Raw genomic sequence first — 17,606 nt, 5'->3', positions numbered from 1 at the left:
AGGAAATAGCAGTCCTCTATTCCACTAAGTCTTATATTTTACATTCTTTGTGAAAATAGAGCTAGATTTACACAGCAATAAGAAAAGTCTCGGACACTTTCGGCCTGCCGGGATAATGCAGATCTTTGGCTGGCCGGAAGAAGAAACAGCATCCAATCGGCGTGCATTTCCCAACGGCCAATCAAACTTTGCGTTACATTTTGAGGCTCTGGGAAAAACGGAGCTAGGAGGTCTTTGTCCACCGGCGTGTGGCGGATGCTGTCACCTGTGGGCGAGTGCACCCCTGAGGCTGTATTTGTTAGCCGAGCACCAGGGGAGGCGTAGGTCGGCCTTTTTCTGTGCTGGCTGCATCGGCTTGTGTTTGTACGTAGCCACTGCTCATGTAATGCAATCCCTTAACCAGGAAATTAAAGCATTCTCCCGGAATAATCTCAGGAAGCAATGCACCCGAGTGACAACGCTAACTGGAAAGAGAATTATAGAAACATGGAAAGATGCCAGAATTCATGTTGTGGAAGAAATAGAGCCGAGCAATGGGGGTAGTTGTGGTTATGTGCAGGACCTTAGCTTAGACCTGCAAGTTGGTGTTATTAAGCCATGGTTGCTCCTGGGTGAGTATATCGTTTTGCCACTAAGTCATTGAGTCCTTTTAACTTTATTACTTTCTCCTTTAACCCCCTAATACGTAAAGGTCTGTATTATCAGGTATCCTGCCGAAAAGTTCAAATGTTTCCTGTTTTCGGATGTTAGCTAGCTGGTGATGTTTCTGCCCCGAAATATATCCATAAGAATAGATTCTAGTAGTATATAGCACCTGGTATTTGAATTTTAGAAAAGCTTTCTTCCGTTTTTCTAACTTCTCTGGAGGCTAACACATTGATGTGTTTTCTTGGATTATAAAAGGATAGCCTTTTCGAAAAAGGTAAAATCAAAAAGACTGCTTTTATTAGGTAAAACTATAGGTGACAAGGATGAAAATTATAGGAAAGTTAATACTATTAAATAGTCAAGGACTTGTTTTCCTGCTCTGCTGTACAAACGATATGGAATGCGTGCCTCCTGTGGCCACATTTGTCCATGATGTGTTTCTGGAGTGTTTGGGAGAAGGTGGGGTTTTAATTTATAGCTGTGAGTCAGATGGCTTTATGATTTCTTGTATTACGGAAAATACTGATTTCCCTATACAAATCATAGTCTACAAATAGCAAACAGCACAGTTATAAAAATACAAATTTGTTTGCTTGGCAAAGCTATGTTATGGTATTCTTTAAAAAATGGTCAACAGTGTTCTTGAGTGGGTTTGAATTATTTTTCATTGTCAATGAAATGTCAGTTTTTATGCAGCCAAGCCATTCTGACATAAAAAGAACGCTGAACTAAAAGTCAGAAATAGTCAGAAACTATGTGAAGTGCACACAGCATCTCACTCCTATTAAAAACTGAGAAGTAGGGATTATTGGCTCCATTGTACAGAAGGGAACTGGATTTAAGATTGGTTAAGTAACTTGCACAAGGTAATACACCTACTAAATAACCGAGTGGCCCCATGCTCAAGTCTGATGGACCCCTACTCTCCATGGTTTTGAAGATTGCCTCATGGAGTCCAGGTTTTCAGCTCTGCTTTACCTTTATCTAGATTAGCTAGTGCAAGTTATTTATTTTCTCTGGTTCTCAGAAACACCATCTTCAAAGCTGAAGTAACAGTATCTGCTCTCTCATAGAATTGTCCTGAGGTTATTGTAAAGGTTTTTGAAACAAATCAATTGCAGTATACATATGAGGTGTTACTATATTATGTATTATATGAATTGTCACATGAGCTATCTTTAAATTCACCATATAACTATCTCCAAATAGTTTCTGTAGCCCAGTGAAGAATTAAGGGGTTGTTGAGCTAGTCTGAAGGGTTCACCCAGGAGTTGGTACCATTTCTAGGAAAGAAAGAAAATGTCCAGGCACATTTTTCAGTTATTTGGCTTCCACTGTAATAATAATGGTTTGAAATTGTTGTGGTAGAATTTTAAGATCTCATTCAACCTTTCAGAGTCTTCCTAAACTTTGCCTGTTCTTTTTTAATCTAGACTTATCCAAAGTGAGCTGATCAAGGTAGTGTATTAGATTGGCCTTGGAGCCCTGCCCAGGATCCTAGGAGAGTTCTGGGTGGAACTTCTTGAAACTAGTCCTAATATGGTATGCTCTCTGGACCAATAAATGGGATAGTTTCATCAGTCACAACCTCCTTTCTTTGAAGAGGTAGATGAACCTTTTCCTACCTAGCTACAGGTGCCTCATTCCTGAGGGACCCATGGATGGTTAAAGTAAAGTTCTTCCTCATGAATGATGCAAGGATTGTTTCTGACCAGACTAGGTTTCTCTCTGGAGATGGGGATTGTTTCTAGGTTGCTTTGAAGAGTTTCCTTCACTTCTTCAAAGCCATCAGAAGTCCCACCCAGCACTACATGAAATTCACTTTTGTTCTGGTGGGGAATAATGAAAATGGAAAGCTGTAGAAACTTCTGTCTTTTTTCAGTTAGCTAATAAATTCAAACAAGCTTCTACATTTAAAAAATCTTAACATAGGCCCTTGAGCTATCTAACAGGTTGATAAAAGATCTTAGTCAGTGAGCACTTTTGTCAAACTATATTTTTACCACAAAATCATTAGGACTTTTCTTAAATCCAACTTGATTTGTAAAAGTAGAAAATTCGTGTTTCTTGAGTAGTTAAAAGGCTAACGTATTTATTATATCCATTCTGAAAAGAAGTCTCAGATGGTAACATTTTTGAGATCTCTTCAATTCTAGGTGAAAATCCTGGGATCCTCTATAAGGTTATAGAAAATTTCTGTTATCTAGAAAGCCCAATATTCTTAGGAGGTTGATAATACATTAAATTTGTATAGCTCTTTATTCTGTAAAATTCTTTCACAAATATTATCTTACCTTCATAGTAATTTATGCTTCTATTTCTATTTATGAATGTTCACTTTTACAAATTTTCTCAAAACATTTCTATTTGGAATATCATTTATTTCCATTTTCAGTGATGTAGTAATTTTTTTGGTTTGTTTTTGTGATCAAAATAGTAATTTGTAAATTAAGACATGCTGCATCAGAATTTATACAATATTTGGTGTTTTCATTAAAAGGATTTCTTTAAAAAATAGGAACAGGATTCTGGAGGTATTATGTAGCATGTTTTTAAAAATACATATAATATAATTGCAAAACAATGAACTTGTTAGAAATCCCAATTCCAACAGCATGTAATTATATATTCTTTCTAAACCAGTTACCTAATCTGTATTAGTTCCATAATAATCCTTGGCCAAGATAATGAATATTAGTGGTTTATATAAATGTAAATTGTTACTATTCTTATACCTCTTGTTTAGTTGTTTTCCTAGTCTTCAACTTTTTTTTAATTTTTAAAGTTACTCTAAAGTGAAATTGACTTGGTATTCAGCACTGAGAATTTTAACATAGTTATAGATTCATGTAGTCACCATTAAAAATAAAATTCTTAAAATTGATACTTGTTTTTAAATGTCAATTGTAAGATAGTTTGTAAAACATGGCATTCTACTCTTTCAAAACAGTGGTTTAAGTAACACATTGTCATAATATATGATTTACAATGTTATTTCTTTTCATGATAAATGTATTCCAGTAAAAGTCTTAACACAATACTACAACACAAAGTAACCATGTAAAATTGGACAAAAGCTGATATTTATATGTAGAATTTAGAATTAACTTGAACTAAGTAGTAGATAAAACACACAAGCCAATCACTTGAAACCCATCTGAGCTGACTACAATCGTTCCCCGACACTATTTACACCCTATAATGGTATCATTTGAAAAGGCAAAGCATACAACTTAAATTTTTTTGGCCTCAAGAATACTAAATCTGTATCAAGATAGTCATATTCTGGAAGTCACTTTCAAAATATGGCCAACTCTGAAACATAATTGACCTGTACTAAATGGGAGTATCATTTGAAAAGGCAAAGCACACAAGTTATATTTTTTTGGCCTCAAGAATACTGAATCTGTATCAAAATAGTCATATTCTGGAAGTCACTTTCAAAATATGGCCAACTCTGAAATATAATTAACCTGTACTATTTGGCAGTATGTGTCCAAAGTATCCAGCTTTGATAAATATAACAGTACCAGTCTAGGGTTTAAAAAAAAAAAGAAAAGAATTTCATTCATGCCTATTACTTTTTTTGCTGTGTTTTAAGAAATTGGCAGAGTAGAATTGTTATTTAAAATATGACATGCATATTAAACCACCAAATTTCAGTTATCTTATTTGAACCCATGTTTTTTACTCTGGCGGTGGTGAGGACTTCCTACAGAAAACAATTTTTTTCAGAATTATGAATTATTTCAAATCTACAGAAAATTACAGACAATAATTTACCAGAAAATTATGTATCTACCATCCAGCTTTAACAAATGTTAATATTTTGATAGGCTAACTTTTAAGTAGAATAAAGTCACATGTAGGCTCCATAAGGAGACTGTCAGTTTTGTATTACCAAGAGAATATTAGCCAGCCACTGTACTTGCTGGCCTTTCAGTTACCTAAAATCAAAATCTGTACTAGAAGCAGGCAGATTTCCCAGATAGATAAGTTAAGAAAAACATTGTTTATGGAAGTGGATCTAATACAGGAAAGTAAAATACCTGAAATCTTTAATAAGTAATGCTTTATTTTTTCAATTATATAACTCACTTTAACTAATTATTCTCTTGTATAAACTTGCTTATTAACTAGAGTCATTTTCCAAGTGTAGGAGATCTGGAAGCACAACTTCGACAGGAAACAACTGCAAAAGGGCACAGCTTTAGTGGTACACAGCATGTGGGTGGAATCCTATAGACCAACAGTGTTTGCTCTAAGCTACTGGTGTTCCCAAACCAGCTGGGCTATGTCTTCTGTGGGTATCTTTTTTTTTAATATCCTTTTTTGAATTACAAAAGAAACAGTATTTTTTGTGAAAGATGTAAAAGCATAACAAAAGAAGATCACCTGTGATCCTGTTAACATTTTCTTCTAGATACTTCCTGTACATTTTACAGCATATGTATATATATTTATATATTCATGTCATATGAATATATAAATATATATATTTATACATATTTTGTATTTACGGAAATGAATGATGGTATTTTGTAACCGGCTTTATCACCTAATGTATTAATGTGTTCCCATGCCATAAATATTCTTCATTTCTTATTTCTAATGGCTGTATATATTTCACTTCATAATTGTATCATCTTTTATTTAACCTAATCCCTATTATTGGGTTTTTGGTTGGTTGTTCATTTGTTTGTTTAATTTTTTTTTTTGTATTACAAACAATACTGTAATGAACATTCTGATAGCTAATCTTTGCAACATCTAGGACTTTAAAGATAAATTCTTAGAAGTGAGCTTTCAGAGTCTGAGAATATATACATGGTGAATAGTTTTTGACAAATATTCTCTAATTGTCTTTCAGGAATTTGGGCTGTATTTTGTAAAGTAAATGAATAACTAGCAGGATTTTTGCAAAAAAAAGGATTAAAAAGTCAGGGTGATTACTTTTATGTTCAAGATGACATGATCTGTTTCTTATAGGGTCACAGGATGCTGCTCATGATCTGGATACATTGAAAAAGCACAAGGTAAAAGGAAATAGTTCAGGTCTGGTACCATGTATAGGAAGTATTTTAATTGTTACATTTATTTAAGAAAAACTGTATTGGTCCATTTCAGAGTTTAGTTGGTAACATTTTTGGCTATCATTTTCATGAAGTTGCAAAAATTATTGCACTTAATTCAAGTGAGTGGATTTGTAATCCATTTTTCCAGCTTTATATTTCTCTTAATCTCCTTTATGTATCCTCATGAACCTGACTTTGGAGCCATGTCTTCTTTCCTCGGTTCGTGTAGTTCCTCTAAATGGAACTACATTTTCCCTCTTCTTTTTTTGTCCAAGACTTACCATACCACGTCCTCCCAGTGCCATTTCCTCTAACCCTTGCTGGCACAACTGATGTGATTTATTACTTATTTATTTTTACATCCAAAATGTTTTGACCCATCTACTCTTTTGTCAAGCACCGTTTCAGAGTCATGGAATTGCTATGGTTTTAGGAATGCAGGAGGTTCTTGTTCACATGAATCTTGTGATCTGAGGGGCAGAGAGGGAAGACAGATAAGCCATTACAGTACAGTACTGTGTCTTTGATGGGGAAATTCAGTGCTGTTGGAGAGCATAGGTGATGCCCTTAACCTAGGTGTGTTTGGCTTGTATTGGGTTGTGTTGGGGATGGTAAGGTCAAGGAAATCCTCCTGGAGGAAGATTTGAAGTTTTGCTCTGATTGGGGTGGGAAGGAAACAAACAGAAAAGTGTTCAGATAGAAGAAATGGTTTGTGTGAAGGCCCAGAGGAAAGAGAAAAGTTGTGCTTTCAGAGACAGAAAAGTTCAGAATAGAGAACCCTAGAATAGAGAGTGTGAAAAAGAAGTCTACCATGAGACAAGGCCAGAGAGGGAAGCATGAGCCAGATCATGAAGTCTGTGTAATCAGAGTGAATTGCTGTGACTTGACCCAGAAGAGAGTGGAAAGCCTTCAAAAGGCTTCACTGAGGGAAGTAACAGAATCAAATTTGCATTTTATAAAGATTGCTTGTCAGAGGCAATGTGGAAAATAGATTTGGAGGGTTGCTCAAGCTGGAGATGAGACAGTTATGAGGCTATTGTAGTAATAGTTGTAAAAATAACTCCCTGACAATGAGAGATAATGGCCTGGAATTGTATAAGGATATGAGAATTGTTGTAATTCCTGATAGGAACCCTCTTAGATTAATATCTTAACTGTAAGTAGAACAAGTCTGAAAGTCTTGCTTACACTAATAAGTTAATATTTCTCAGGGTAAAAGATGAAGAAAGAAAAACTGATGAATTTGTTCATTGGCAAGTGTTATTATCTATCCCCTCTTGTAACACATTAGTTCAAATTCAATTTCATCTGGTGATGAGAACCAAACAGCTCTTTAAAAGAAGCTTCTGTCTATACACATATCTCTATATTCTGTTAGACACCTGGAAGAAGCAAAGTAAACTGAGCAGCTGAATAGAGAGTTTCTAGAAAATCTTTAAGGATGCTGATACTGCAAAACAAAATTATTTAAATGCACGGCATATTTCAAAGGCATATCCTAGGATTTAAGTAAAGTGCTCTAACTAATAGAAATTCTGTTGTGGAGGATTCATATCAGAAATTTCCAAACGAATTTCATTTTAATGTTTAGATACAGTAATGATAGTTGATTTATTAATAAGATACTCATTAAGTGCCTAGTGTGTGCCCAATAAAGCACTGTGGAGGATAGAAAACTAATTGTAACATAAAATGTTCCAAGTTATTTATTGCAGCATTTTTTATAATAGCAAATTATTGAAAACAACCGTGTGTCCATCAAAAGGGATTACTTAAATAAAAAATAGTACACCTACACAATAGCTATAAAAAAGAACACACAAAAAAGGGTCTCTAAATACAGACATGAAAAGATGTTCTGAACATATATAAGTGGAGGTGAAAAACCCAAGGTCTTGCCTTTCTGTAAGAAAGGGAGTAAGTAAAATATTTGCATAAAGATACTCTCAAAGAATATGCCAGAAACTGACAAAGGTGGTTACCATTCTGGTGGGAGGTAATGGAGTGATAGGGACAAGGGGAGAACAAGACTTATTCATGTTTCTTTTAATAATTGATCTTTGAACCAATTCAAAAAATAAAATTTTATTGAAAGTGGAAACAATGCCTGAATGTGAGGATTAAGTGAGGCAACCTGTATGTTTAGCACATACCAAGTTCTCAGTAAGGCTGTTCTTATTATCCCTATTATAAAGGGCACCCCAAGGGCAGCCACTGCTAGAACCTCTGTAACTGCATTTTAGAAGCGTGCTTGATTACTAGAAGGATTTTAGGCTGGGTCCCTATCACCACCCTGACCTGTGACTCAATACATTCAATCGATTCACATATAAATTGTATTTCCAAACAGCTAAACTACCCAGGCATTGGGTAGTTTAATAATGCCCAATATTTGTAAAGCACTTTTGCCTTTCAACAAGTTTTCCCAAGATTCTCATTTAGTCATTTACATAATCCCACTATGTATAGGGAAGATACATGAGTAATGCTATATATAAATACAAATTTCTGTAAGTGGTCAAACCTCATTTCTCATCTTTTGGCAATATAGAATATAGTCATAAAGACAAGGCAAACACATTAATATTATAAAACATTAGAAGATATTATATAATTAAGAGCAGAATCATCTAATCCTGGTCCATACACTGGGAGTAAGAAAGTGACTTGATAAAGTCAGATAATACTTCACTGGAGAAACCAGAAGGACATTTAAGACTTTATCTTCTAAAAATGTACTTCCCTTCTTTCTAGCTTCTCCCATCTTCTCTCTATTTAAGAGTCTCTCTTGAGTAGACATTTGAGGTAGTTCCTGTTGTCTTTCTTCTGCAAAGCAGTTAGGTTAGTAAATGCCTGTAGCTCTCTCTTCTAGCTCCCTGAATGTCTTAAAACTCTTCGTTGTAAATCACAGAAACCTGAGAAAGGAAAGAGAATGTGTGTGATAATTTAGGGGGCTCTCTGGAACATGAGGGCAGAGAGGAGCTATGCTAGACAATAGAAGGCTACCCAGGATAGTCCCTCCCTCCCACTGGCATCCTGGCCGCTGTCTGCCCATCTACTCTATTCTCATTGGGGAGAAGGACTTTCTCAGCCTCTCTGAACACTTAATAGATAATGGCTGGCTTAAGCTCTCAAGTTTGTGGATCGTTCTAGCTGTCTTTTACACTGATTTTTTTTAGTTTCTAAAGATAATCTCATCAGCCTAGTTTGTCAGCTGTCTACCTGAATCCAGTCCTCGGTGCTGGAGGGAGGAGTGCGGCACTGCTGGGCCATACCTTAGGGGTAGTGGGGGCAAGAGAGGTAGGCTGGGCAAATACTCCAAAATGGGTGTGAGTACATGAAAATACTGAGATTAGGCAAAACCTAAGACCCACATTAAGAGAATAAATACAATGAGAAGCATATCATGACTCATTTTTCTGATCCATTTAGCCTTTGGATTCTTTCCTTGGACTTTCCACATGGCTCCATCTGTATGCTTGCTGGACTCTAAGGAAGGAGTTGAAATGCATAGATGGAGCCGGATGTTGCTTATGTGTACCACTTGAAAGAAAATCTTGCATGACCAACACACCTTTCTACCAGACATTTATCAGAGTCTCTGCGTTTGACATCCTGTGGCACTGATATTTTTAAAAGCTCACTGGGTGATTCTAATGTGCAGCTGTACTTGAGGACTATTGTACTTACAAAGAATATGAAGGAAAATAGGGAAATAATTATTGAAAGGGAAGTTTATGCTATTGATGCATTTCCCTATTTTAAGATCTTTCCATATGGACTTTCACTGACTTATTCAACAAATATTTTAAGTAATTTCTGTGCTAAGATCACTGCTCACTCACAATACTTACTTACAATAGTAAGTTAAACATGGTCCCTGCCCTCATGGAGTATCTAGATGGTGAAGGAGACAAATTACCTCTAAGTGGTAAGGGCTGTAATAGGGCAAGTGGAGGATGCTATGGGAATATATAGCACTTCTGGAGGGATGAGGCAGTCAAAGAAGGCTTCCTGGAGGAAGTATTATTCAGGTATGTCATGCCTAGATCATTTATTCTTGTTAGAGACCTCAACATCCTTGTCTTTTTTTATTAGCCTAATTAATGGTAATTTTTGACAATCATTTTTTTTTTCTCTTTAAGGTGACTCATATTCTTAATGTTGCATATGGAGTTGAAAATGCTTTCCTCAGTGACTTTTTGTATAAGAGCATTTCTATTTTGGATCTGCCTGAAGCCAATATCCTGTCTTATTTTCCAGAATGTTTTGAGTTTATTGAACAAGCAAAAATGAATGTAAGTTTTATTCTGATTTATATTTCTTCAAAAGCAGACATTTAAAAATATCCATTATCCAATTTTTATTTTTTGTAACAAATATGTGAAGAGTCATAAAATTTTCCCCCCAACAATATTTCATTAATTCCTCCAACTATTTAATTCTCTAATTGATCTTTCCTCAATGAGATATTTTCTTTTAACATTAATGTCTCATCTTCCTATGCCTTCATGAGAAATGGTGGGGGATAAAATTCTCTACTTACTGAATTTTCCTATGTATATATGTACTTAGATTCCATCTGATGGTTTATAATCATCTACCCTGTGACCAATTTGCAGGACAATCAGGTGGACTATGGATAGAGGCTGCTGTAGGCCTTGTAGTGTATTTATGAGGATTAAAATGCATTCATTTTCATGGCTGAGGTAGGGATTGTGAATCTATGCATTTTTAACGATAGAATTTTAGGGTACTCTGAGGACTAAATATGTATTGCTTTACTGAGTTTGTGTGAAAATGCTGATCAGAAGCTGGCCTGTCTATTGGTTCTCTGACTCTAGAAGACCAACAGACAGTATAATCCTTCAACCTTGGTACTGGATCCAAGCAAACCTCAGCCTCTAGTTTGGCTGTACCAATAATTGTACCTTGAAATGACATCAGTTTTAGCATATAATTCTTACAAAATGTATGTGAGATAAATAGATGGGAATGTTGAAGTGAATGTTACAGAGAAAAGTTAACTCTCCTGGAACACCTGACAACTAATGACAGTTAATATTAGAGTCCAGTTTAGTTGAATTCTATCTAATGATATCCCTTCTATGTTTTCCTTCCCTTTTTCCCTTCCTCTGTCTTCTTCCCTTTTATTTAGTAATGTTCATTGAGTGTGTTTTGTGCCCAGCACTGTTCTAGGTGCCTTCCTCTAAATTACTAGAAAATATAAAACTATTGAACCCTACCATTCAACTTTATTTAATAGCAGATATTTGGATAAAATAAAAGGAAAAGGCTTTCTAATTCACAGCCTAATATTGGCCAGTCCATTCTCTTGTGAAAAATTCTGTAGGCTCTCCAGCATTCCATATAAAAATGATGTTTCTGTAGAGCTGCTTCTCTAAGCAGATGTAGAATATGCCTTAGGTGGTAACAGGAAAATGGGGGCATCATCCACATTCATACTAATATTAGAAGATAGGTACATGTTACAAATAAAAAATGGAAAGGATAATATTTAATTAAAAGGATCCTTAGCTTGGGATTCCTAAAAAAGAGAACCTGAGACAATGATTAAGAGCTGATGCTTCATTAGAGAGGTGCAATCCATAGTTAGTGAGATAAGAAGAAAGGGAAGAGATTCAGGGAAGGATGAGAAGCAACATAAGATGATGTGTTTACCTATCTAGTACAACTTCACAGTGAGCTGACAGTGAAATAGCTGGGTGCTAGGTAGGGACACCTGCTCTCCCACCTGACATCTCAGGACAGGGAGTAAAAGAAACTGCACTTCAGTACAGACTTTGGAAGGGAGGAAAGAGAGAGAATTTACCTGCCTGACTCTGTCAGCTCCTGTTTCCAATTGCTCAGAATTTGCCCATGGGGAGGTGACTAACCCTGCAATTCCAGTGTACAATATTCTACTCCTTCAGCAGCTAACTTGAAACCAAACCCAATACCCTGTGGTGTGACTTTCTATCCAAGTTCAGCAGCAGCAAGAGAATCCAGAGCTCAGGGTGTACCTGGCTATGAAGAGACTGCCACAGGTACACCCTGATTTCTTAGGCAAGCAAAACTCAATAGGCCTTAGGGGAACAGTCAGCCACAGATGAGATGATGGCACGCAGAGAATCTGAGGTGGTGTATAAAATGTTTCTGCTATACAATGTAATAGAATTCCATAATAAGTTCTAATTTCTCAAGCCTTATCATTTTATACTGGGATCTAACCTCAGCCAATATTTCCTTGCCCCGAAAACACTTTATTGTTTAGATTAATACATATTTAGTTTTAGCAATAGGATTTTTGAATTTTCTTCATTCACTTTTTTCTAGAAGAGTTTCTTCATGACTTTATTATATATGCAAGTTTTATTAAATCTGATTACTCAGTGAATTGCATATTTCAAAACTACCATTCCTGGCCCTAGTTTATTTCCATCTTTTTACAAAGAGCTGCCAAATGGTGTATCTTCCATCTTCCCATGTTTTTTCCTCTGCCCTTGTAAGACCCTCCCTGCTTGTTTTGTTTCTCCGTCCTTCTTATATGGGTCCTCCTGTGTTTTCATCAGATTTATGCCTAAAGGGATAGAAGTATTCCTTTAGGGAAATTCACTTGGCCCCTTTTATTAATGTGTGACTTTGTTAGTATGAAAATATGTATTTAATATTCCATGTTTATTACTTATTTTTTTGTGATTTTAAAAACATCAGGTAAATAATCCATATTATCATAGAAAAATTGAAAATACAAATGAGTTAAAATTTAGATCACACTTCTTTCACTGTTTAGATGTAGCATTTGATATATTTTTCTGTGTATCAGAACACTCATTTGCTGAACTTTGCTCAGTTAATCTGTTAACAAATATTAATTACTTACTCTGAAAACATACAAGGAATACATATTGCTGCCCTCAAGGAGCTTGTAGTCTAGTTAAAAAGCTGTTTATAACATGCACTCACGAGAACAAAGAAACTTGAAAAAGTGGAAATACTGTAGCATAATTCTTATCTGCTTGTAGCAAAACAGTGATTTAAATTTTTAAGAGAACTCTTTCTTCTCAGAAGTTCAGAACAAATTAATTTATTCACTTAGCAAACATTTATGGAATACTTACTATGTGCCAAAAATTGCACTAAGCAGTAGACACACAAAGATGGCCAAGATGTTCCTCCTGCTCTCTTCTCACTCAGAGAGAGGCAGCCTTCTTCCAACAGAAGCCAGTTAGCTGGGCCAAGACAAGGAGAAAAGGCCTTTCAGGCAGTTGACAGTAGCAAGTGCAAAAGAAAAAAACTGCTTTGCAAATTATTAATTGTCACTGTTTTGAATTCTGGGAAGGGAAGTAATATAAAGCCAGTATTTTTTCTGGAAATACTTTCAAGGATCATGTAACACTTAAGGAATAATAAAAGGTAAATAGGTGAATTCCAAGGCTGTAGAAACCAACAGAAAGGTAGCTGTTACATAAAGGATATAAGAAAGAATAAAATACTAACATTATTAACATTACTAAAACTGGTTGCATGGTACATAAGACTGAAAATAAAGTTAATTTTCATCTTACTATGCTGATGGACAGTGATTGCAGTGAGGTGGTGGGGGGACTTGATAATGTGGGTGAATATTGAAAGCACGATGTTGCTCATGTGAAACCTTCATAAGATTGTATATCAGGGATACCTTAATTTAAAAAAATAAAAGAAAGCTAGCTTTATTTTCAAAAGCATACATATAGCTTAAAAATAGAGATGACTAGTATGTAGTCAGGAAATATTAAGCATGACACTGATTATGATTCCAAGCTTAAGATTAGTTTCTTTGGAACACCTTATTTGATTTGAGTTAAAAGAAGTTGATTAATAGTTTTCATCAATTACTGTGATATGATTTTCAAATGTCTTAACTCTTGTAAAAATGAGCTAGTGTGCAAAGTGAGAAAAGTTCCACGTTTGTGTAGTGAACATTTGTTTTTCTTTTAATCTACAGAACCAGTTAAAATTTGGAAATTAGTCATAAATATATGTAAGGGAACAATTGAAATTGTCTTTTTGATGTGAAGGTTATCAAAATATTAACAATTTTGTTGTGAATCATCTGGCTTTCTTGAAATGAGATGCACTAGCAAATTTATTACAACAGATCTAGGAAAGGAATTTTGCAACAGGTTTATGAATCTAGAATACAGCCTTGCAAAAATAAAATAATCCAGTGAGTCATAAACATAGTAGTATGCTTTGGGTAGTGAGTTCTTAGTTATAAGTTGTATTTTTTCTCCTTTTCCCTCTCCCAGTCTTTCTTTGGTATTGTACCAAAGGAAGAACCAAGAAATAAGTAACTAAAAATTCTAATTCTGTAGGGCGTGCTCACAGTTCACTACATTTCATTTAGATCATTAGCTTTCGGAAAGCCTCTGATAAGCCAACCAGTATCAGTGCTATTACCTCAGATCCACCACGTTTATTATTAATGTAGTATTACCCCATCAGCATTGGTCTTGCACTGTATCCTTTTTCACTTGTAAAGTATCATTTGCAAGCTACCTGAAACATTTTTCATTTATTGACCTTGTGCTAGTGTCTGATTGCCTTTTCCACTTTGAATTGCCATAAACTATTTATGTCATCATTTTACTACCTCATAAGTTTAACTATTTTTAAAGTTACTTTCCCTCAGAACCCAAGGGTAGAAATTTTTTCCTTGCTGATCATTTTACACATAGATTTCCAAGACAGTGTTACTAATTTCTTTATGGGAACACTATGTGTACCTAGAATGTCTCAAGCTTTCTGTTTAGTTTTATGATTAGGGTTTTATTTTTTCCCTGTAATTTTTCTCTTATTTATGCTAAGTTTACCAGGCTTTTATGTGTACTTTACTAGATTACTTCAGTTTAATAAAAGATATTGTTTCAAAATTCCAAGTAAATCATCAAAGCATTTCAATCCTGGGGTTGAGGGTGGTGAGAAGAGAAGGTGTTTGTTGATTGATTGATTGATCTTTCCATTGATTACTTAACAATGAATTGTATTTTTAGAATTATATTCAAATCTAATATTTAAATTGAATAAAACTGATAAATGAATATGTTTATTTTATAATAATAGTAGTATAAGAATGTGCAATCAGTTTAAAAACCTTTCTTAAGTGAATAATGAGGATTTTTGTTTGATTTTTATTTCAGCAGGGAGTGGTTCTTGTTCATTGTAATGCAGGAGTTTCCAGGGCTGCTGCGATTGTAATAGGCTTCCTGATGAGTTCTGAAGACGTCTCATTTACCAGCGCTTTTTCTTTGGTGAAAAATGCAAGGCCTTCCATTTGTCCAAATGCTGGCTTCTTGGAGCAGCTTCGTACATATGAAGAAGTCAAAGCAAGCAATAAGTGTGACAAAATACAGGAATTAGAAGGGCACAACAGTTCATGAGTTATATTCTAGCAGATACTGGACAACTGTAATTTCTGAATTGGCCTCTACAGCCACCTGTCTGCTTTTTTTGGATTGTAAACTTGTGAAAAACTTCTTTTTCTCTTGCTTTTTTCAAGTGGATGTGGAGGTCAATTGATTGTTCTGAGCTAGTGTATAAACAAAATTTTAAATTATGTTTTCTTTGGCATTATAATATGTGATTAAATGCTTCTTTGATTTGCTGAGGCTATAACAATGTATTATCAATAGTTGGTTTCTGTGAAAGGAAAAGGTTTAAATTTAAAATCTATATTAGAACATGGTAATATGAAATCCATTGATTAAGACTTTTCATATTTTTCTATTCCAGCAACTATTAACATGAAGGAAAAAATTGAAGTGCTACTTGACTTACTATTTCAGAGGGAGGTAAATTTCTCTGTAAAGAATTTAAGGTAAAAACTAACATCTTAATAAACCTCTCAAAAGAGATAGCTTCAATCTGAAGGTTTACACAAGATAGGCACACCTCATTTCATTGAGCTTTACTTTATTGTGCTTTGCAGATACTGAGGTTTTTGGAGTTTTTTCCCCCCCACAACTTTAGGTTTGTGGCAACCCTGCATCAAGCAAGTGTGTCAGCACCATTTTTCCAGCAGCACTTGCTCACTTTATATGTCTGTGTCACATTTTGTTATTCTCACAGTATTTCTAACGTTTTTTCCTCTTTTATCTGTTATGGTGATCTGTGATACATACCAAAGTAATATCTTTGATATTACTATTTTAATTACTTGGGGGGCATCACAAATCACACTTTCATAAGACAGTGAACTTACTCCATAAATGTGTGTGTTCTGACTGCCCCGCCAACCAGCCATTCCCCCTCTCTCTCTCTCCCCTCAGGCCTCCTACTCCCTGAGACACAACAATATTGAAAACAGTCCAATTAATAACCCTGCAATGGCCTCTAAGTATTCAAGTGAAAGGAAGAGTCGTACATCTCTCACTTTAAATCAGAAACTGGAAATGATTAAGCTCAGTGAGGAAGGCATGTCAAAAGCTGAGATAGGCCGAAAACTAGGCCTCTTGCGTCAAACAGTCAGCCAAGTTGTGAATGCAAAGGAAAAGTTCTTGAAGGAAATTAAAAGTGGTACTCCAGTGAACACACGAATGATAAGAAAGCGAAACAGCCTTATTGCTGATATGGAGAAAGTTTTAGTGGTCTGGATAGAAGATCAAATTAGCCACAATGTTCCCTTAAGCCAAAGCCTGATCCAGAGCAAGGCTCTAACTCTCTTCAATTCTTTGAAAGCTGAAAGAGGGGAAGAAGCTGCAGAAGAAAAGTTTGAAGCTAGCAGAGGTTGGTTCATGAGGTTTAAGGAGAGAAGCCGTCTCCATAATATCAAAGTGCAAGGGGAAGCTGCAAATGCTAATGTAGAAGCTGCAGTGAGTTATCCAGAAGATCTAGCTAAGATAATCAGTGAAGGTGGCTACACTAAACAACAGATTTTCAATGTAGATGAAACAGCCTTATATTGGAAGAAGATGCCATCAAGGACTTTCATAGCTAGAGAGGAGAAGTCAATGCCTGGCTTCAAAGCTTCAAAGGACAGGCTGACCCTCTTGTTAGGCGCTAATGCAGCTGGTGACTTTAAGTTGAAGCCAATGCTCATTTACCATTCTGAAAATCCTAGGGCCCTTAAGAATTATGCTAAATCTACTCTGCCTGTGCTCTATAAATGGAACAACAGAGCTTGGATGACAGCACATCTGTTTACAACATGGTTTACTGAATATTTTAAGCCCAATGTAGAGATATACTGCTCAGAAAAAAAGATACCTTTCAAAATATTACTGCTTATTGACAATGCACCTGGTCACCCAAGAGCTCTGATGGAGATGTACAATGAGATTAATGTTGTTTTCATGCCTGCTAACACATCCTTTCTGCAGCCCATGGATCAAGGAGTAATTTCAACTTTTAAATCTTATTATTTAAGAAATACATTTCGTAAAGCTATAGCTGCCATAGATAGTGATTCCTCTGATCGATCTGGGCAAAGTAAATTGAAAACCTTCTGGAAAGGATTCACCATTCTAGATGCCATTAAGAACATTCGTGATTCATGGGAAGAGGTCAAAATACCAACATTAACAAGAGTTTGGAAAAAGTTGATTCCAACCCTCACGGATGACTTTGAGGAACTAAAGACTTCAGTGGAGGAAGTAACTGCAGATGTGGTTGAAATAGCAAGAGAACTAGAATTAGAAGTAGAGCCTGAAGATGTGACTGAATTGCTCCAATCTCATGATAAAACTTTAATGGATGAGGAGTTGCTTTTTATGGATGAGCAAAGAAAGTGGTTTCTTGAGATGGAATCTACTGTTGGTGAAGATGATGTGAAGATTGTTGAAATGACAACAAAGGATTTAGAATATTACATAAGCTTAGTTGATAAAGCAGCAGCAGGGT

At 35.5% G+C, this 17,606-nt stretch overlaps 1 protein-coding gene across 1 annotated transcript; it reads left to right on the top strand.

Moving 5' to 3' along the window:
* The first annotated feature begins 207 nt into the window (after positions 1-207).
* DUSP19 (dual specificity phosphatase 19) lies at positions 208-15,323 on the top strand. The gene is made up of 4 exons (XM_036879473.2): positions 208-611; positions 5,638-5,684; positions 9,869-10,021; positions 14,909-15,323. The coding sequence occupies exons 1-4, from the start codon at positions 386-388 to the stop codon at positions 15,146-15,148; spliced, it is 666 nt and encodes a 221-aa protein (XP_036735368.1). The 5' UTR covers positions 208-385; the 3' UTR covers positions 15,149-15,323.
* Positions 15,324-17,606: the final 2,283 nt, after the last annotated feature.

Source organism: Manis pentadactyla, chromosome 6 (assembly GCF_030020395.1).
Source record: "Manis pentadactyla isolate mManPen7 chromosome 6, mManPen7.hap1, whole genome shotgun sequence".
In the NCBI taxonomy this organism is placed as follows: domain Eukaryota; kingdom Metazoa; phylum Chordata; class Mammalia; order Pholidota; family Manidae; genus Manis; species Manis pentadactyla.
Note: the sequence above shows the minus strand (reverse complement) of the source record. Positions and strands in the feature narration are given on the sequence as shown.

What these genes read in the sequence shown, in the direction of transcription:
- DUSP19 (XM_036879473.2), top strand. Translation starts at nt 386, where the DNA reads ATGCAATCCCTTAACCAGGAAATTAAAGCATTCTCCCGGAATAATCTC. An exon ending in TAAGCCATGGTTGCTCCTGG is followed by an intron (nt 612 to 5,637) that starts GTGAGTATATCG and finishes TGTTTCTTATAG; the next exon opens with GGTCACAGGATGCTGCTCAT. An exon ending in ATACATTGAAAAAGCACAAG is followed by an intron (nt 5,685 to 9,868) that starts GTAAAAGGAAAT and finishes TTTCTCTTTAAG; the next exon opens with GTGACTCATATTCTTAATGT.